Below are 21,990 nucleotides of genomic sequence, written 5' to 3' on the forward strand. Positions count from 1 at the left end.
CATGTGATTCAATGAGAATGTGGATTTTGTTCATCATTCTCGGATCTCGACCAGTTGATTCATTCTTCTCTTCTTGTTTCTGGTCTCCAAACATTTTAAGTTTGTGTTTCTCCCGGTTGACAATTTTTTCATCTGTTGCTGCCATAAAATTCAGGATTTTCTTGCATTCTGAATGGTGTTCTGTTGGACCTTTTTGCTTATGCAGGGTCATCCCCAATCTTTTTGCCTCCTGCCTCCTATTTTTTCTGACCTGTTGCTGTTGGCTTTTGAACTCTGAGCACTTTACCACTGTTAACCAGTGCCAAAGTGCATATGCTGTCTGTGTAAATTGTATGTAATTGGTTTATCCATGATTCCCATATTTGATTTACTTGTAAGTTCCTAGTAAAGTGCACTGGAGGTGCCAGGGCCTGTAAATCAAATGCTACCAGTGGGCCTGTAGCACTGGTTGTGCCACCCACATAAGTAGCTTTGTAATCATGTCTCAGACCTGACACTGCAGTGTCTGTGTGTGCAGTTTTAACTGTAAATTCGACTTGGCAAGGGCAGGGTGCAGTGTATGGTTAAGGTAGGACATATAGTAATGTGTTTTATATGTCCTGACAGTGAAATATTGCTAAATTCGTTTTTCACTGTTGCAAGCCATGTCCTTCTCATAGGTTAACATGGGGGCTACCTTTAAATATGATTAAAGTGTAGATTCCCTTTGGGAGCGGATGGACATCTGGAGTTTGGGGTCTCTGAGCTCACAATTTAAAAATACATCTTTTAGTAAAGTTGATTTTAAGATTGTGTGTTTGAAAATGCCACTTTTAGAAAGTGAGCATTTTCTTGCTTATACCATTTCTGTGACTCTGCCTGTTTCTGGATTCCCTGTCTGGGTCAGTTTGACAGTTGGGCTGGTTGCACCTCACACTAGACAGTGACACAAAGGAAGCTGGGGTGTAGCCTGCATTTCCTGATGAGCCAGCTGTGCTAGGAGGGAGGGGAAGAGTGGTCACTTACACCTGAAAGGGCTGTGCCTGTCCTCACACAATGCAGTCTCCGACCCTCTGGTGAGTGTCTGGGGCCTGGTCTGGGCAAGGCAGGATTTTACATTCACAAGAGACTTTACTTTGAAGTAGGTCTACTTCAAAGGAGAAATTGGGTATAAGAAGGCACCAAAAACCACAGACTTTAGATCACTTCTGGACATCAAAAGGAACCTCTGCCTGGAGAAGAGCTGAAGAGCTGAGGAGAAGTGCTGCCCTGCCTTTGACTGTGTGTTGTGGAGCTATCCTGCCGTTGCTGCTTCTGCCAGAGTAAGAGGGCAAAGACTGGACTTTGTGTGCCTTCCATCTTGTGAAGAAATCTCCCAGGGCTTGATTTAGAGCTTGCCTCCTGTTGTTTTAAGTCACAGGGACAGCAATGACTTCTCTCTGCCAGCACCTGGAGTCTCTGGAGGGACTCCTGCTCTGACAAGTGGTGCCCTATCCAGTCCCTGGGCCCTTGAATGGAAAGCTGGTGGAAATCCAAAGAAATCAACATCGGACGACTTCGGACCGACGCCGCTTCTGAATCCAGTGACGCCACCTGCAACCGACTCTGTGATCTTCGCTGGAACGCAACGACATTCGCAGGCCCGACGCCACTGCAGCCCCGCTGAAGTCCATGACTCTGTGGAAGTGACCGACGCCGCTTGAAGTGCGCAGATTAAAAGTTTCGCGTGGACTTTGCGATCCCCGACTTCGCCCATCGACTTGTTTTCACTCTTCACCAAAGGCACTGTACTTGGGCGTCTACGTGACTCCGTGTCCGGCGCTGCTGGTATTGGCTTGTTGGTTAGGACTCCGTCACAACGACGTGTTAACACCTCATCGAAGCATTTCGTGTTTCAAAGTGCTATTTTTGAGTTTAATTTTTAAAAATTCATAACTTGACTTGTGTACGTCAGAGTTTTGTCGTTTTGGTCTTGTTTTGTTTAGATACATATTTCCTATTGTTCTGAACTGGTGTTGTGTCATTTTGTACTGTTTACATTAAGTTACTGTGTGTGTTGGTACATATACTTTACACCCAGCACTCTCAAGTTAAGCCTACTGCTCTGCCAAGCTACCAAGGGAGTAAACAGGGTTTAGCTGAGGGTGATTCTCTTTTACTCTGACTAGAGTGAGGGTCCTTGCTTGAACAGGGGATAACCTGACTGTCAACCAAAGACTCCATTTCTAACATGTTCTAATTCCAAACTGTCTGTTACTTAAATGAGCTAAGTCCACCTATTTCCACAATACCCCAGTGTACGTATTATTTCGAGAACCGGTTTACTTTTGACAATAGACTCCCTTAAGGAGTCCACTAATACATATAACTTTGGTGCTTCATATGTTAGTGGTTCATATGTTTTAACTTATTTGTAGTTTTTGTATTACCCACTTATACATCACAAAACATGTCATAATAATAACCATGTAATTTGTTCCATAGTTCATCATCAAGCAGTTATAACATTGTTTTTCTATTGGCTTGCATCCATTCCAATATGGCTTTATTGTTGAGCTCAGCCCAATGTAGAAATTGTTTTAAATAGGGCCATAGAAAAACTGTTGAAAGAAACCTATGATCTATAAGCAGACTTGATAAGCAGGACCACTTCAAACATATTAGTTATGATAGGAACCCTCGTTCTTTTATTAGTTTAAACTTTTCAGCTCTTCCATGTCCTTCTTGAGTAACGATAAATGATCTGTACCCTGTGCAGACCTGCTCTTCTTTCCTTACCTGCTTGTGCCTTTTATTGAGTCCCAGTTGCAGCCTCATCAACACTCTGAGAAGTTGCTGACTAGGAACGGGGGACCAGTGCAGATTGGAAGACTGTAGGGGGGTCGCAGGTGGTGTGGGGTACACCCAGGTAGATAGGAGGAGCATTGGCTACCTCGATCATTTTGGTTGGGGCTGATTGAGAATGATTTCAGTCCCGGGCCTTAGCACCTGATGCATGGCTGTGCTGTGTGGCGCTCATTCTCGCCTGGCCTTGCTGCTATGGGTGGAAGTGGTTTGCTAGGTGACAACTGGAGATCTGGAGGCAATCTCTGTCCCTTGTGAGATCAAGGTATGGGGGAGGGATAGGAAGGCTATAGGTTTTACAGCATTTCACAACCAGTAAATCGGGGTCACCCACTCAGGCAAGGTGGCACTACCCACCCCTCTGCCTGACTCGTAATGAGAACCTAAGCATCTTGATTTTGACATCAGTGTACTTGCATCCACTGTGTTGACTGTTTTTTTTTAACCAAATTACATTCAAATGTCATGTTTGCAATAACCGTTCTATGCTTTTGCAGATTCCAGCCTTATTTCTGTTGTCATTTAAAGGTGTAGGTAAAACATTTTGGTGGTCATTACAACCCTGGCGGACGGTGCTAAAGCTGCGGAAATACCGCAAACAGTCCTGCGGACAAAAAAAAGGAATTATGACCCTGGCGGAAACCGCCAACAAAGACAGCCACTTTAACACACCGCCAGCCACAGCGGTACAGACAAGCAGCGTGGCGGTCACATGCAACAGACAGGCGGGAGACAATGTACCGCCCACAGTATTACAACCCGCCAATCCGCCACCTTTTCCGGGGCGGATTCACCGTAGATAAAAACACGGCGGTAACAGCTTTTGCTATGGGAAAACACCTCAACACATCCCACGAGGAACGACGACTCCATGGAGCCGGAACTCCAAATACTCCCTGCCCTTGTGTTTCTGCTCCTCTATGACCAACAGCTACGTAGGCGCCGAAGACAACGGTGCGCACTGCACCTACGACACGGGGGAGGGGGGAGGCAAAAGTTAGGGGGACCCCCACCCCAACCCTCGCATATTACAACATACACACCAATACATTCACAAAAAATCACAGTAACAACCCACAATCCCCCCAGAAGAATGAAAACACAAAGCGAAAATCGGTCAAACAATGTAATGTGCCAATATACATGTCATACAAAAATATACAGATATATATTTGAAAATCGGTCATAATTATATACAATACGATAAGTAGTGCAGATATGTACATAACAATGTCCGTGCACCATCAGTCCAAAAATGCATGGGCGAGGCCCACAAACGATACCTGACCACAATCGGAGAGAACACTGCTGGGGCATCAGATAGAAATATTACAGGCACCTCAGGGGGAAGGGAAGGGGAGGCACCTCAGCCGGAGGAGTGCAAAGCCAAATCCACGACGGGGCTCCATGCCCATTTATGCCATCCTGGGGAGTGCAAAGCCACAGTTTCTCAAGTCTCTACAGTGGGTGGTTTGCCCACTGTTCCATCCTGGGGAGTGCAAAGCCACAGTCTCTCAAGTCTCTACAGTGGGTGGTTTGCCCACTGTTCCATCCTGGGGAGTGCAAAGCCACAGTCTCTCAAGTTGATGCAGGTCTCTACTGGTACTGGGGGGACTGGTGCCCAGACTGGATGAGTCTCCCCATGAAAGGTCGTGTCCTGTTACTGTCCCAACTGCACATGGGATAAGGATGCCTGATGTGGCGGTCCATTCATTCCTACCCGGTGCTTGCACTGTTCAGCGGTGCTTTGCCATGGCGGTCTTTGCCCTGTTTAGCGGTGCTTTGACATGCCGGTTCAGGACTGTTCAGCAGTGCTTTACCATGGCGGTCTTTGCCCTGTTCAGCGGTGCTGGTTCAGGACTGTTCAGCGGTGCTTTGCCATGGCGGACTTTGCCCTGTTCAGCGGTGCTTTGACATGGCGGTTCAGGACTGTTCAGTGGTGCTTTGCCATGGCGGTCTTTGCCCTGTTCAGCGGTGCTTTGACATGGCGGTTCAGGACTGTTCAGCAGTGCTTTGCCATGGCGGTCTTTGCCCTGTTCAGCGGTGCTTTGACATGGTGGTTCAGGACTGTTCAGTGGTGCTTTGACATGGCGGTTCTGATAAGGACATTGGTGTGTGGCATGACGTTCTCTACACTGGAAATTGGTGTGTGGAATGACGTTCTCTACACTGGACATTGGTGTGTGGCATGACGTCTTCTACACTGGACATTGGTGTGTGGCATGATGTTCTCTACACTGGACATTGGTGTGTGGCATGACGTTTCATCATTGCCCAGCGGGGCTGTGGCAGCCGGGGCCCTCCAGGGCACTGACTCTGGCGGTCGCGGTGGTCTCCTGACCATTGATGATACTTGGGCCCTCCTGGGCTGTGACTCTGGCGGTGGTCTCTGGACCAGTGACGATATTTGGGCCCTCCTGGGCTGTGACTCTGGCGGTGGTCTCCTGACCACTGACGATACTTGTGCCCTCCTGGGCAATGACTCCGGCGGTGGCGGTCGTCTCCTTACCAGTGACGATACTTGTGCCCTCCTGGGCAATGCCTCCGGTGGTGGCGGTGGTCTCCTGACCAGTGACGATACTTGGGCCCTCCTGGGCTGTGACTCTGGCGGTGGTCTCTGGACCAGTGATGATACTTGGGCCCTCCTGGGCTGTGACTCTGGCGGTGGTCTCCTGACCACTGACGATACTTGTGCCCTCCTGGGCAATGACTCCGGCGGTGGCGGTGGTCTCCTAACCAGTGACGATACTTGGGCCCTCCTGGGCTGTGACTCTGGCGGTGGTCTCCTGACCAGTGACGATACTTGGGCCCTCCTGGGCTGTGACTCTGGCGGTGGTCTCCTGACCAGTGACGATACTTGGGCCCTCCTGGGCTGTGACTCCGGCGGGGTCTCTGGACCAGTGACGATACTTGGGCCCTCCTGGGCTGTGACTCTGGCGGTGGTCTCCTGACCAGTGACGATACTTGGGCCCTCCTGGGCTGTGACTCTGGCGTTGGTCTCTGGACCAGTGACGACGGTGCTGGCGGTTGTGTCTCGACCGCCGGAAATGATGGCGCACTTCTCCGCCGTGACACTCACAACAGGCTGGGCAGACTTCCTCTGGGCCTTCCCCACCTTTGGTGGAGTCACAGCTGACTCTCCAATCCCCTTGGAACCCATGTCAGTTGTTTTTCCACCAGGAGTCTTAACACGGTCCCGTCGTCCACTCTCCAATTTTAGAGCCTTTACAGGGGTGGGCTGCCAGTGCCTTGGCTCCGGGTCCTACTGCCTTCCCTGGTGGCCGGTGCACTCCACAAACCTTGAACAGGCACCACTGGTATTGGAGGCGTTTTGGCTGAGGCGCTACAACGGGACTGATGAATTGGAAGGGGGGTGGGGGCAATAAGGTCAACAGTTTCTGACGAACACTGGGATGGGTAGCTGGAGGGGGTCTGGGAGTGGAGGAAGAGGAGGTGGTTGTCGGAGGTGTCACTTTAGCTGTTTTAGGTGCAGGTGCAGGTACTGGAGGCTGTCGTGAGGTGGATGGATGTTGGGTGAGTGATTGCCGGCATTTGTGTACTTTGGGAGGGGGCGTCACAGACACACTGGGAGAGGACACAGGGGACGTGTAAATGGCAGTGGAGGTGGTGAGTGCAGGTGAGCGGCTTGTGGTGCTGGGTGTCCTGGTGCGATTCATGGTGGCTGTAGATGTGGTGCATGCAGCTGTGTGTGTAGACGAGACTGGGAGGGAGGAGGGAGAAGAGGAGGAGGTGGACACAGTGGAGGCAGTGGATGTTGCTGTGTCTATACGTGGGTGAGGCTTGCGTGAGTGCCTGTGGTGTGTGTGGTGCCTATGTTTGCTTGAGCTACTTGTGTGTGTTGACTTGTGTGCATGCTGGTCTGTAGGTGTGCTTGGGATGGGCTGGGGTACAGGAGATTGGGTCTGGGTGGAGGAAGTTGGAGGGGGGAGGCTAGACACAGGGACAATGGCTGCCATCAGTGCTGAGGCCAGAGATTGCAGGGTTCGCTGAAGGACAGCCTGACCAGAATGAATGCCCTCTAGGAATGCATTACCGTGTTGCAACTCTCGTTCTACACCCTGGATGGCATTCACAATGGTAGACTGCCCAACAGTGAGTGGCCTGAGGAGGTCAATGGCCTCCTCACTGAGGGCAGCAGGGGTGACTGGGGCAGGGCCTGAGGTGCCTGGGGCGAAGGTGATGCCCAACCTCCTGGGTGAGCGGGCCGGGGCGAACGCTGAGAGGCTGCTGGGAGGGCGGGGCTGATAGGGGAGGGGGCGGCTGTACCTGTAGAGGTGGGGGCACAGATGGTGCCGCCACCACAAGGGAGCCCACATCGTCGAACGAGTCCGTGTCGCTGGTTGGTGATCCGGTGGCCGACGTGAAGCTCCCCTCGCCCTCTGTCCCACTGGTGCATTCAGAGTCCGTGGTGTGGCCCTCCATGGCCATGTGGGATGCAGCTCCCTCATGCTCTGGTGCCACTGTACCTCCGCCTGTTGATGCTGATGTACAAAAGGACAGGAAGAGCCGAAATAGGGGGGGTAGACAGTAGAAAGAGAGTTTTAGTGCATGGCATACCGCTACCGTTGGCGGACAAGACAAACGCAGCAGCCCCCTGCATTACGCCGTGCTCCTGCCCTCTGCACATGCAATTTCTGGGATATGGCCTACATGGCAATGGTGGACATCTGCGCACATGGATGCCACATGGGAAACTATACCTCGACTTGGCACTCTGCTGAGGTGGGGTAGAGTTCCACATAGCCTACATTACGGAGAGGCCTTGCCTACCTAACTCGCCCTCGCCTAGGGACACCCACAGCCCACCTCCCCCACCCAGACACCTCCACTGCACGCAAAGTCCGCAGAATGAGGTTGTACTCGCCCCCTTGTGTCTGCTGTGATGCCCTCGAGCACCCATCCAACTCCGGGTAGGCCACTGCCAGGATCCGGAACATCAGGGGGTTCATGGTGCGACGGGCACCCCTCACACGTTGGGAGGACATCCCCAGCTGAGCCTCCACCATCTTCTTGCTGCAGCGGCGAATGTCCTCCCATCTCTTCCGGCAGTGGGTGCCCCGTCTCTGGTGGGCCCCCAGGGTCCGGACCTCCTTGGCGATGGCACGCCAGATGTCCCTCTTCTGGTGGGCGCTGACCTACATGACATGCACAAGAGAAGAGGAACAGTCATTACCAACTGCACCGTCGTTGTGAGTGGCCCCCTCCCTCCTCTGGCCATTTGGCCCATTCATTCACATGCATTAATGTTCTATGAACTCTGCCCCCTTCCCTCTTCCAACCAGCCCTCTCCACCCAGGCCTGGCCCATACAACGTGCTCCCTCTGTACTAACCTGTTGGTCTGGAGGACCATAGAATAGCGTGTACTGGGGGAGGACCCCGTCTACCAGTTTCTCCAACTCCTGTGCATTGAAGGCAGGGGCCCTTTCCCCAGACGGAGCAGCCATCGTCGCTTCCAGACCGAAGTCACAGCAGCACTTGCAGTGTAGGTCCTCTCCTGTCGAAGGTCAGGTATCTAGTGATTGAACAGATAGAAAATAGCAGTGATGTCCGCGGCGGTGACGTCCGCGGCGGTGCGCATCATCACCGCCAGCGCACCTGTTCATTGGCTCCTGGGACCCATAGGGTCCAATGTTAACCAATGCAGCATTGCGCCGCAGTCTACGACCGCCTACCCGCGACAGTGTGCAACGCCAGCGCAGTTACCCCACAATCCCATTGTCCCACTTTAGAGGTCAGGCATCCGCCATTTCAGGGGCCCACATGGCTTCATTTACTACTGCGTCACACATAGCTAGGCCTACACTCAACACACATACAGGAAGGGTTTAGTGAGTGGTGTAGTCTTGTGTGTAACTGTGGGTACATACCTGGAGGATTAATGACTGGTTCTTCGCTGTTGTCCTTCGTAGGCACCGTCAGCTGGGACATATGAGAAGATGTCGGAATCCTCCAGTGTACTCACCACTGGTGGACCTGTTGACAATGGAAGAGAGACATGTCATCGTAACCTACCGGTTTGACCGTGCCACAATCCAGGAACTATGTACCCAGTTGGAGCCAGACCTGATGTCACCAATCCGCCATCCGACTGGAATCCCCCCTGACGTGCAGGTGCTGTCAGTGCTCCATTTCCTTGCAAGTGGCTCTTTTCAGACAACAGTGGCCATGGCATCAGGGATGTCCCAGCCTATGTTTTCCAATGTGTTGTCCAGAGTGTTGTCTGCCCTGCTGAAACACGTAAGGAGATACATCATTTCCCTCAGGTGGAGGATTTGCCTACAGTGAAAGGTGACTTCTATGCCCTTGGACATACCCCAAACGTCATAGGTGCTATTGATGGGACCCATGTAGCTCTGGTCCCCCCCCACAGGAGTGAACAGGTGTACAGGAACCGGAAGAGTTATCATTCCATGAATGTACAGATGGTCTGTTTGGCAGACCAGCACATCTCCAAGGTAAATGCTATGTTCCCAGGCTCAGTGCATGACGCCTACATCCTGCGGAATAGCAGCATCCCTGATATGATGGGTCAACTCCAGAGGCACCGTGTATGGCTATTGCGGGACTCTGGTTACCCCAACCTGTCCTGGCTATTGACCCCAGTGAGGAATCCCAGGACCAGGGCAGAGGAACGGTACAATGAGGCCCCTGGGCGGGCTAGGAAGGTGATCGAACACACCTTCGGCGTCCTGAAGGCCAGGTTCAGGTGCCTCCATATGACAGGTGGATCCCTATTCTACTCACCGAAGAAGGTGTGCGACATCATCATCGCCTGCTACATGCTCCATAATTTGGCTTTGCGACGCCAGGTGCCTTTTCTGCAGGAGGATGATCCAGATGACGGTGTTGTAGCACCGGTGGAGTCTGTGGAGCCTGTGGACAGTGATGAGGATGAAGCTGAGGAAGAAGACAACGACAACAGGGAGTCAGTCATAGAGCAATATTTCCAGTGAGACACAGGTGAGAACATTTTCATTTTTAGCATTACATTAACTTTCACACGTCTACCTCTATCCTGTTTGTCTTTTTCAACCAGTATTTGGTAACTGCATTGTACCCTTCCATTACGGTTTCACAGGTGTGGTTACCTACGTGTCAACTGCTTGCATCCTTCAAGGGCTTGTGACGTGTGACATAGGTATGTTAGCTTTACAATGGTAAACCCATTATGACACTGTCATTGATGATACATTTTTACTAAATCACAGACTGACTCCAGATTGTTTTGTGTTTCAAGGGTGTTTATTGAAGTGCTCAGAAATGGGAGGGGGTTGTAAAATGAGGATGGGTGATGGCAGAGGAATGTCCATGGCAGAGTCCAGTCTATTAGTCTCACAGGTGCACTGCCCATCTGGGCATAGGAAGTGGAGCTGGGGCAGTTTAAGTATGGACAGGGTAACAAAGTGGGACAGTGGTAGGACAATCAGGGTGGTCTCATTTCCTGGCGGGGGTCTTGCCATCTTGCTCTGTCCTGTTCCTGGATCTCAGGGACCGCTTGCGTGGTGGTTGTCCGTCTGCAGGGGGTGGGGTGCTGGTGTGTTGGTCCTGTGGCGGGGAGTCCTGTCCACTAGCGCCGGCGGAGGTGGTGGGCATTTCATCGTCCTGGCTAGTGTCAGGGGCCCGTTGGAGTGCCACGTTGTCCCTCAAGGTCTGCTGTATGTCCGTCAGCTCCCCTACGATGGTGCCCAGGGCGGAGCTGATGGTCCTGAGCTCCTCCCTGAACCCCAAATACAGTTCGTTCTGCAGGCACAGGGTCTCCTGCAACTTGTCCAGGACCGTCGCCATCGTCTCCTGGGAGTGGTGGTATGCTCCCATGATGGAGGAGAGGGCCTCGTGGAGAGTGGGTTCCCTTGGCCTGTCCGCCCCCTGCCGCACAGCAGCCCTCCCAGTTCCCCTGTGTTCCTGTCCCTCCGTCCCCTGGACCGTGTGCCCACTACCACTGCCCCCAGGTCCCTGTTGTTGTTGGGGTGGTGGGTTAGCCTGGGTTCCCTGTAGTGGTGGACATACCGCTGATTGACCTGTCTTGGGTAGGGACGTTTGGGCCCGCTGGGTGGGTGCTGTGCTGGTGTTACCAGAGGGTGGAAGGTCGGTGTTGGGCTGTGCCTGTGCAAGGGGAACCGACTGTCCCGAGGCCCACGATGGTCCAGGCTGGTCATCAGGATACCGTAGGGCAGAGCTGCTCTTGTCACTGTGGGCCTCTTCTGGGGATGGAGTGGTGTTGTCTGGACCCTCTGGTGTGGTGATGGTCCTTTGGGTTCCTGCAGGGGCATAAGAGATAGATTATTGCAAGTGTGTGTGTAATGGTGTGCAATTGGTGGGTGTTTGTGTACCCCAGTGCAAGCATTCCTGTGTGTGGGGTTGTGTGGTCATGGTTGGGAGGGTGTACTGGGTATGTGCAGCATGCTTTAGTGAGGGGTGCTCATGCTTAGTTGTGTCATGCAGGGCTTGGTTTTGGGATGGGTGGTTTGTGATATTAGTACATTAGTGAGGAGTTGTAGTGATAGGGGAGGGGGTGAGGGAGGGGATGTGTGATAGCATGCAGGTAGGGTGGGGGATATGATAGTTAAAAATTGACTTACCAGTGTCCTATCCTCCAACGACTCCTGCGAGGCCCTCAGGATGCAAGATGGTCAAGACTTGCTCCTCCCATGTTGTTAGTTGTGGGGGAGGAGGTGGGGGTCCGCCGCCAGTCCGCTGTACCGCGATGTTGTGCCTGGAGACCGTTGAACGCACCTTCTCCCGTAGGTCGTTCCACCTCTTCCTGATGTCCTCCCTGTTTCTTGGGTGCTGTCCCACGGCGTTCACCCTGTCCACTATTCTGCGCCATAACTCCATCTTCCTGGCTATTGATGTGTGCTGTACCTGTGAGCCAAATAGCTGTGGCTCTACCCGGACGATTTCCTCCACCATGACCCTGAGCTCTTCCTCGGAGAAGCGGGGGTGTCTTTGGCGTGACATGGGGTGGTGTGGGTGATGTGTGGGGTGGTGTATGTGGTGATGGTTGTGGTGAGTGTAGTGGTGTGTGGTGTTTTGTGCGTGGATGTTGTGTGGGTGATGGTGATGTGTGCCTCTGTGTAGTGGGGTTGTCTATTCTGTGCTCTCTCTCTGTCGCCTTCGTCTCAAATTTTTGGTCGTAGGGGTTTGTGTGTGATGTGGGTGTGTGTTTTATATTGTATTGGGTGTGTGGGTGTGTTGTTTGTATGTGTGTCAGGTATGTGTATTTAGAATTGTCCAATGTGGCGGTGTTTTGGAGCTGTGTGTGTATTTTGAGCGCAGCGGTGTGTACCGCCAATGGAATACCACGGTTGAAACACCGCCGCGTGGATTCGTGGGTCGTAATAGCATGGGCGTGTTTCTGTTGGCGTGGAGGTGGAGGATTTGTTTCCGCCAGTTTATCACTGACCTTTGGTGTGGCGGTCTTGTGTGGGTGTCTGAATTTCGGCGGATTCCAAAATGTGTGTCATAATAGCTGGGGCGGAATGCCGCCGTGGCGGCTGTGTATTGGCGGTCTTCTGCATGGCGGTAAGCGCCTTTTACCGCCAATGTTGTAATGACCCCCTTTATGTTTGTGCTCTCATCACAACTGATGGTTGTCTGCAGGCTGCACTATGAGGATGTATCTTAGAATAATCTTTTTACTATACTTCCTTTTGAATATTTGATTTTCCATTGGCTGCTTCTGTACTGCTTACTATGTTACATGAGCCTTAGGGCCATTTCCCATTTCTTAGCATGCTTTCTGTGGAGCCTGACTGACTTTCTTATCTTTGTTTCATATGTTATTTTCTCTCCCTTTTGTCATTAACCTTTATACATATGCCCTGTGTCTTCTTTTTATGCCATTTTTAAAATCTTTTCTTGTTATTTTTCCTTGCTTCTTCTTAATTTTGCAGATGCAAAGGCAGTCCGAGTAGTATTAATGTTTCTCAGTTCTAGCCTATTTTTCTATTGAGCTGTGTAGGACAGTTATCTTCTAGGATATAATTTAATATTGTTTCATTTGCTTTACAAATCCTCTTTCTTTTTTAAAAGCATTGGATTTCCCTTGCCTTCCGATTTTAAAGTCGATTCCCTATGTTTTTATATTCTCTCTGCCTTCCAGTGTGTATGTTGCTGTAATGGCTGAATATTTTACATGTGCCAGTAATTTCATGGATTCAACTCTCTATATGTAATACCTCATTCTTCTTCACTGCCACAGTCCATAGTCATATTACATCCCTATATCCACACACTGTGTGTTCAACTAGTGAGGCCACTCCAGCCCAGTAGTTCCTCTCATCCTACTAGATCTCCTTCCTCTCTCACCCTCCCCATGGAGGTGTCACATCCATGGGCTGTACCATGAATTATCTCACTCCAAACTGCAATCACGTCTGCCCTACTGCTCTATATCACGCAAGCTATCCATAAAGGTAGTTTGGAACATAGTTCACTCCCTTCCTATTGGTGAACAGATGTGGGCTGGTCTATGTATTTGTTTATGTACCTAGGACCAGATTTACTGAAAGGTGGCGCAGCTGGGTGCTGCACCAAAATTGGCAGTGCCCACAGCAACACCCATTGCACGCCCCTTCCATGCAAAGGACTGCGTGTGAAGGGGTTGTATTTACAAGGTGGCATTAAACCACAAAAAGTAGCTTAACTCCACCTTGTAAATATGGCCCAAGGCATAGCGCCACCGGAGCATTAGGAAAAGTGACATTCCGGTGGCACTAGGGGCTCATAAATATGCCCCCTGGTTCTGACACCTATTGTACTAGAACCTTATGTCATTGACCAGTTCACTTTTTTTGGAATGGAACTTAGATTTAAGTTTTATTTTATCACAAAATATTGTTCAGGAAACATTTAGTATTAACATTTGTCTTTAGAAACATATGTTGTGGATATGTGTAGCTAATTAATTATAATACTGGTGCAAATCATAGTTCGTTCTTGGCTGTCCATTGAACATGAAACCTCCAATCCACTTTTGTAATTTGGAGGTGCGGCCTGCGACCTCAATTATTCGTAAAGACAAACTGCATTGTTAATGTGTTCCTAAAAATTAGTCTTTTAACGCTTCTTTATTTTTATATCAGACAGGGTAACAGAAGTCCATACTGATATCTATGTGACCAGCTTTGGGCCAGTTTCTGATACTGATATGGTGAGTCAAACAACTAAATGCATACATTTAAATATATTTTAAAGAAGTGTAGGTTTCATAAAAATGAAAGTCTGTGGCATACTCAACCTGTGGCAAGCAATATTTCCCTAAGAAGTTGTTTTAGTTGTAAGTGAAATCCTCTCTACATTCCACATTTCAGATTTGATGTTTTCAGGCAAATTTGATTACAGTCCTGAATTTCAAACGTATTATTTCAGGCACAAAGTTATCTGAGTTCTCCTCGCAGTCTTTTCCATGAGATCTTGTGTTGTATCAATGCACGGAAACGCCGTATCCAGTAACTATAGTTTATTTAAGTTGTAGATACACGCCAACACCTCCAAGACCTCTGTCTGCCACCCCGGTAATCTCCAACTGCCTCCCTTCCAACCCTTCACATTCTATTCCAACCCAACATTCTTTTAATTCATAACATTCTACATAACTCTATATTCCTACAAGTAAAACACATTACATAACACATCTTCCCCCCCTTAGAAGAAAATCCACAAAAAAAAAAAAATATATATATATATATATATATAAAAATGAACAACAAAATTACAAATAAGAAACATCTAATCTACGATATAGTCCTTTAAATGCAATGGTTTCTTAATATTTCTACCCAGTTTGCTTCTATAAGTTCCATTCTTTTCATGGTGATCCAAATAGTTGTCAGAAACTTCCACTTCCTGTGTAGGATCGTCATCCACTTCCCGTGTAGGATTGTCATTCTTAACAAAGGTATCTTCTGACGCAGAATCTGCTCCCATAATGTTTGCCGCTCCAGAAGGGAAGTCATTATAAACAGTTTCTAACCACGAATAATTCTTTATAGCTTCAGTCGAAGAATTCTCATTCACGTCAGAAAAATCTTTTACTAACTTTGCACAACGACTCATATGCCATACCCGCCCATCACTTAATTTAGCAGAATTTTTGTATACTTCAAGAACAGTTTTAGGTTGCGAAAACCTTGTATCACTTTTTTTAACTTTACCTGGTAGTTTGACATGAACAACATCCCCTTTTTCCAATCTAATATCCTTAGCACCTTTCTTACAATCAACATAGGTTTTATAAAGATCTTGTGCCTTTAGAATATTTGCCTTAATTTCAGTAGGTGACCATTCCTTCAATCTAGAATTACGTAACCAACCCTGGTTATCTTTCATTAATGGAATTCTTCCTCTCATGACAGTAAAAGGAGTGTGGCCTGTTACAGTCGGGGTGGTTCTGTACATCCAAATCATTTTCTTAACACTGGTTTTCCAATCAATATTCTTATACTTAGCTAACTGCAAAGAATCTTTAATAACTCGATTAAACCTCTCGACTTCTCCAGTGCCACTCGGGTGGTAAACAGAAACCAACTTGTGTTCAATGCCATTTCTCTCTAAATATTCCTTAATCTCCTCACTCTAAAATTGAACACCATTATCAGTTATGATTTTCCTAGGTAATCCTTCTCTTTGAAAAAGTTCATCCAAAAATATGAGAACATTCCTCGAACTTGCACTCGAAACAATTTTAATCTCTGGCCACTTTGAGAAGTATTCTACCACTACTATAATGTACCATTGTACATTTTCCTCAATAATGGGTCCCATTATATCCAAGCCCACAACTTCCCAAGCCATCTCAGGGCAAGGTACAGGATGTAACATTGGTTTTAGGGTTACCAGAGATTTTTCAGCATTCATGCATAGATCACAACTCCTAACAATCCTCTCGATATTAGCATCCATACCAGGCAACCAATAGTTCTCTTTAATTTTCTTCTTAGTCTTGACTATACCTAAATGTCCCTCATGATTTATTTTAATAATGGAGTCCCTTAATTTCTCAGGTGAAACTATTCTGCTACCCCTCCAAACCTTACCATGGTCTACTGATAATTCATCACGCAACTCAAAAAAAATTCTGAGCTCAGCTGAAATCTTTTTTTTTTCCGGCCAACCTTCATGAATATATTTCTTTAACGTGGTTAACATAGAGTCATTTGAGTTTGTTTCATCCCAAACCTCCCAACTAATGGCCGTCCAATCATAATTTCCCGACCAAGCAACCATGAGCTCTTCGTCATCATTCACCACTTCTTGGAGAGGTAGAGGCAATCTGTTTAAACAATCCGCCACCTTATTCTTAACTCCTGGGACATATACTAATCTGTACTTGAAGTCTAACAATCTTATGGACATCCTAGCTAATCTTGCAGTGGCCTTTATCAATCCCTCAGTAGTTAAAACTTTGATTAGGGGTTTATGGTCACACCTAATTTCAATGTCAAAACCCCAAAGAAAATTCCTGAAATGCTCTAGACCCCAAACAACAGCAAGGGTCTCTCTCTCAATAACAGAATACCTTTCCTCTGTTGGAGAAAGTGCTCTTGAAGCAAATGCTATAGTGACCTCCGCACCATTAACATCTTTCTGGCTTAACATAGCACCAATACCCCCATTAGATGCATCCGTGGTGAGAATTGTAGCAAGATCAGGATCAAATCCTGCCAACGCCTTACCGTCACAAATCTCTTGTTTAATACATTCAAAGTCTTGCTGTAAAGCACTTGTCCATGCAAATTTACACCTTTCCTTCAACAATTGCCTTAAATTAAAAGTTTTCTCTGAAAAGTTTCTAACAAACCTCGCATAAAATTCTGCTAAACGCAGAAAAGATCTTAATTCGTCCTTATTATTAGGAGCTGGGGCACCTCTAATGGCAGACAACAACTCCTTTTTGGGTCTAATCCCACTCATAGTGATTTCATGACCCAAATAGTTCAAATGTTGAACTCCAAATGTACACTTTGAAAATTCAGCTGTTAGACCTTTCTCTCTTAGGATACCTAAAACGCAGTTAACTCTCTCATCATGTTGCATCCTGTTCTTTCCCATGATTAAAATGTCATCTTGGAATACAATCACACCTTCTACATCCTTAAAAATAATTCAGGGCTAAGGCGGGCTCGCGAGGGACACCAAAAAACGAATTCAAATCTGGAAATAGGAAGCGGGAGGTGTTGGCATTACTCACTTCATGTAGCTGAAGTAAGGAGTCGAATCATCGTGATTCCTTTGCCGCGTGAGTCCTTTGCAGATAAAATACAGCTCTCGTCGCCAAAATTCTTGTTGTATAAATGCACGGAAACGCTGTATCCAGTAACTATAGTTTATTTAAGTTGTAGATACACGCCAACACCTCCAAGACCTCTGTCTGCCACCCCGGTAATCTCCAACTGCCTCCCTTCCAATCCCTTCACATTCTATTCCAACCCAACATTCTTTTAATTCATAACATTCTACATAACTCTATATTCCTACAAGTAAAACACATTACATAACATCTTGCCAAGGACCATGAGGAAGTCCTCACACGTGTCTAGCTGAAAATCACATTATAAATGCCTACTCCGCACTTGACTCCTTCCGTGACGTGATTGCAATTTGCCAAATACAGAAACTTATTAAGAAAAAGAGACACGGACCATGAACAGCCGATAAACTATTGACTCATCACAGACTTTTCCGATCTTGGCAAATTTGTAGAGAGATGTATGGCCTTCAAAATTGTAGTGAGTTTCAATCTGGTTTTAGATACGAACACTGCTCTAAATCTTATATGCATGTGATCAGTGCTTCCACCTTAACTGTCTTTTTTGAAGAAAACTCTTGCACACTAAATAAGCCTGCGTAAAATCTAAATTAAATCGATGAAAGCCATTACATTCATACATTTTTTTTATTAAAAGTATAGTTCTGCATAACTTTAGGTTGTTCTCATGCCATTTTGCAAACTTTCACAAGAATAAAGGTGACAAATTTGCCCACCACTCCTATTAATACTCCTTGATCAGTCTGTTTAGTGTTACAGCATTAGCAATTGTATTTTGTAAGTTGGCATCGCTTTTGCGTCAAAATATGACGCAAATGCAGCGCTAAAAAAGTATAAATATGGGCCTAAATATGGGTACGTTACCCCCTCAAACCAGAGACAACATTCCTGTTCCTCCCTTCACATGTGGCTGAATTGACTTATTCCTATTTGGCCTATTTACCATCCCTATAAGTTCCTGCTGTATGGCTTAGACACTGCACCCAGGACTTGGACGTTAGATGCAACTTGTGATATGCAGCACCCATTATGCCATCTACTACATTGGCAGTGCAATGATAGGTTCAGTCCTATCCTGTGTAACCTAACTACAGCTCAGTAAAATATGTACAGAGACCAATCAAAGCAACCACCTTGGGAAGGAGAAAACCTCAATTTAAAATTTTAATAGGCCTTGCAGCCCACAAAGCATGGTGCATGGTATTTAAAAGCAGGGCATATAGAAATTTAAAGTTAACATGTCCTAACACTGACTAGCACCCAAAAGCTACTTTCACTGTAAGAAGGCTCTGGCTGACTGATAGAAAACAATTCAATTGAGGATTAAAAATTAATTCTGCTTCTCTGGATTGAGGGAAAGTAACTTTTAGAATGTTACTGTTTTCTTGCCTTGAAGCTCCTGGATGCTTAACTGCATTATCAGCCCATGGCCCATGGCTGATTAGTCCTGATGAAGTGTGAAACCTGTTCCCAAAGAAGAAATTGTATTTGGGTGTGTCTAGAGGTGTTTTCTTTTCCACTGACAGGAAGACCAGTTGGGGTGTACCCAGGAACTGAGGCCTGATTACGAGTATGGCAGTCTTAGGCAGTCCAACCGCCAGATTATCATGCTGGTGGTCAGACTGCCACAAGACCCGCACCATAGCCAAAATCGTGGATTACAACATGTTGGTGTTGGTGAATGACGCAGTCAAGCACGGCGGTGCGGATGTCGTCAGCGCCGTGCTGATCACAACTTTTCTGTCCTCCTGTCTTTTCATGGAGTGGATGCTGCAATGAAAAGGCCGGCAGAAAGGCAGAGATGAGGCTACTGGGGGGCCCCTGCACTGCCCATGTCCATGTCATGGATAGTGCAGAGGCCCCCCGGTCAGCACACTCAGAATGTGCACTGCCTGAAATGGAAACAGTGTGCATTCTGACTGTACTGGTGGCGCAGGCAGTGGGGTGACATTGGCCTCGGCTCTCCTTTAGAGTTGAAGCCTTTGCTGCTGCACTGTCTCTGCCATCTGGTCCTGCAGAAACATCGTAATACGGAGGTGGGGAGGCTGCTGGCTTAGTAATCCTCCCCACCACCTTATTGGAGGCCCAGCAGTAAGGCTGCCAAACTACTAACAAGGCCCTTAACATACTTCAAAGCGGCCTTCTCTGTCACAAGCAAATGTTAGGTGACATCTAGAAATGCCAAAGCATCATCCCAGTCAGGCAGGTACCAACCACAGTAAAGGAAACCTGCCCCTGGACCTGGTTTGAAGTGACCACAGAGGAGGGGACTGTTCATTCCACTGCCCACACCCCTGGGTGGACACACAGCCTCTGCACCCCATCTTGGGTTTTAAGAGTGAGACGTACTGCACAGTTCTTCACACATGGAAAAATAGGAACTGCTGCAAAGTTGTATGGGGTTGCGCTTGAGGGCTTTTATCCCATTGGTTAGGGAGGAGGCAGGAGACATAATTACTCACTAGCTGGTGCCAGGCATAAATATGGCACCCCAATGAACTCTCTTTAGAACACTTTCTGGACCTGCAGAAGGACAGAGGTGGACTGGGCCTATAGTTTGTGACCTTTGAGGAGTTCTGAAGGACTGGACTTGGTTCCTCTTGTACCCAAGACAAAGACGTAGACACCAAGGGTCTCATTGGCTGACTTCCTGTGTGGCTACATGGCTAGAAAAAGCTGCAAAAGGTGTTTAACTGAGCAGTGCTAGCTTGAGCTAACCTAGACCCTGTTGGTGGCCTCTGCTGGAGTGAGACAGTCAAGTGTTGTTCCTGAGATCTGGGTGTTGTCTAACTGGACCTCTATTATCACCTCTGAAAACCTTGAACTTAAACCTCCAGAGGGCCAGTACAATAAACCCTAGCTAATTCAGCCAAGATGTGAACTTGCTTGGCTAAGAAAAACAGGATTCTCTCATTTGGATTTTCTCAGTTAGCAGCAAACCTGATTCAGCAGCCCCACCGTGAGACAGTATCTGGCCTTGTGTAATTCAGTGTCTACATTCAGTTCCAGTGTTGCCTCACTGAAGGATTATAAGCTTTAAAAAAGTGACTAAGTCCAAAGGTAAAAATCTTGACTGGAAGTAGGTGGCAAAAGTATTCGAATGGTAGGAGGACTTCAATGGGCACAACATTCAAGTGCTCCTGCTTGGAACTTTTCCGGCAAAAATCAGCGTTTCAGCGGTACCTCGTCCAATGCCTGTCCGACTTTGTGAGACTTTCTTGGATGCAGCCTGCTGTCTTGCCCCACTGAAGAATTTTGAGGCCTAGGAAACTAAACCAAACCTGGTGGGAGTTATTGACTTATTGACCAGGGCTCCATTCCATTCAGTCTCAAATTGCACCACGGTCTAGAGCTATCAAGGCCACTGACTACCACTGGTGCTTTCATCTTTTTTTTAATGCTATTCTCACTCACAAATTTCAAAATTAATTCATATCTTTGGTTCCCTTTATTGGATTTTTGTCACTTTGGTTTATTTTCACTCATTACATTTTACTCTATTTTTCTAATTAGTTCGGGGTTGTTGTGTGTACCAAATACATTTTTTACACATTGCCCTAAGCTAGGCCTCTCTGCTCAGTGTCATAGAAGCCAGGAGGTTGAGCGAAGGTTAATTTAGTGAGTTTGAGAGTTCACCCTAACAGCAGTTGTGATTATTCTTTAAGGTAGGCCACCCGCTACCCCAAATAAACACTCTTTTCTTACAATTGGCTACAGACGTATCTTTATCATTGAACATTAATAGGCATTTTATTAAGGAAACGTGAGGCAAACTTCAGTCTTTGCAAGTAGGCTACATATCTGGGCTTTAGGAGCTTAGATTAGAGATAGTGAAGAGAAACTCTATTTTAATTATTGTTATTTTAATTTGTTAGCACTCATTCATGAGATATGCTCAGATACACAGGAATGCACCAAAGATGGTTAAGGGCAGCAGCCCTCAAGATAACAAAGAACATGAGGTCAAATGAGGGGTCAACACAATTGAGAAACTTCTAGCATCATTTCACAAGCATGATTTTATTGTTGTAGTCTAATAAAGGGTCAAAGAGAGGCAGTGCAGCATTACTGTCCTATCGTAGGAAACTGCATGGCCCTAGGAGCCGTGATCAGGCATCTGGCAGCAGGAGAATCACTACCAAATATAAGAAAAGCAGCCATTCAAAGCCTATACGGGGTACTAGGCATAAAAAAGTACTATAAGCATTCTACTTCTGAAGTGGTAGTAATCCCGAAAGGGATTATCATATACCCACATCTTATAGATAAACAGTTATTAACTGGGCATTTTCTATGCACTGAACATATACAGGTGTAGGATGTGTAGACTAGATTCTGTGCATGGCCCCTTTTCTATGGCACACATGGTTGACATTTTAGTTTCTCTTTGGTTAATTTATTAGCTTACTTCTTTATAGATGTTCTTCTTTCCTTCCAGTTTCACTTGACAATAGTGCACATACAATCATTGGAAAATCAGCCAGCAATGAAAAGTTCCCTAAATATATTTACCCTACATTAAAGACGAAATGGCTTGTTGGCAAAGCAACCGTCTTGGATGGAACCTTTTTAACATACTAACTTCAATTTTAAAATGTTACTGTTGACTTATGGGTGCATTCCTTGTCTTCCTCTGCCATAGGAAAGGGAAACCCTTTCCAGTAGCCACAATGTAGCCTGTGAAAAAAATACTGCGAGCGCGTCTGACCTTATTTGGCTTATTAATGTTAGTTGATAAGGGACACGTTAGAGGTTTGATGGACCTTTTTACTCGTTTAAGATGTTTACACCCTAAGTCCATACATGGCATAAATATCGTCAAATCCAACAATAAAATTCTTTGGAGATAGTAACTTTCACACACCATGACCCATTT

General features: G+C 47.1%; 1 protein-coding gene across 3 annotated transcripts in view; it reads left to right on the plus strand.

Moving 5' to 3' along the window:
• Positions 1-21,990, plus strand: part of GABRA2 (gamma-aminobutyric acid type A receptor subunit alpha2) — a 554,383-nt gene that overhangs the window by 243,064 nt on the left and 289,329 nt on the right. For all 3 annotated transcript variants that reach the window (XM_069201731.1, XM_069201726.1, XM_069201732.1), the window contains exon 4: positions 13,930-13,997. In XM_069201731.1, the coding sequence (XP_069057832.1) occupies positions 13,930-13,997 (68 nt within the window). The remainder of the gene's footprint in view (positions 1-13,929; positions 13,998-21,990) is intronic.

Source organism: Pleurodeles waltl, chromosome 1_2, assembly GCF_031143425.1.
Source record: "Pleurodeles waltl isolate 20211129_DDA chromosome 1_2, aPleWal1.hap1.20221129, whole genome shotgun sequence".
Taxonomy (NCBI): domain Eukaryota; kingdom Metazoa; phylum Chordata; class Amphibia; order Caudata; family Salamandridae; genus Pleurodeles; species Pleurodeles waltl.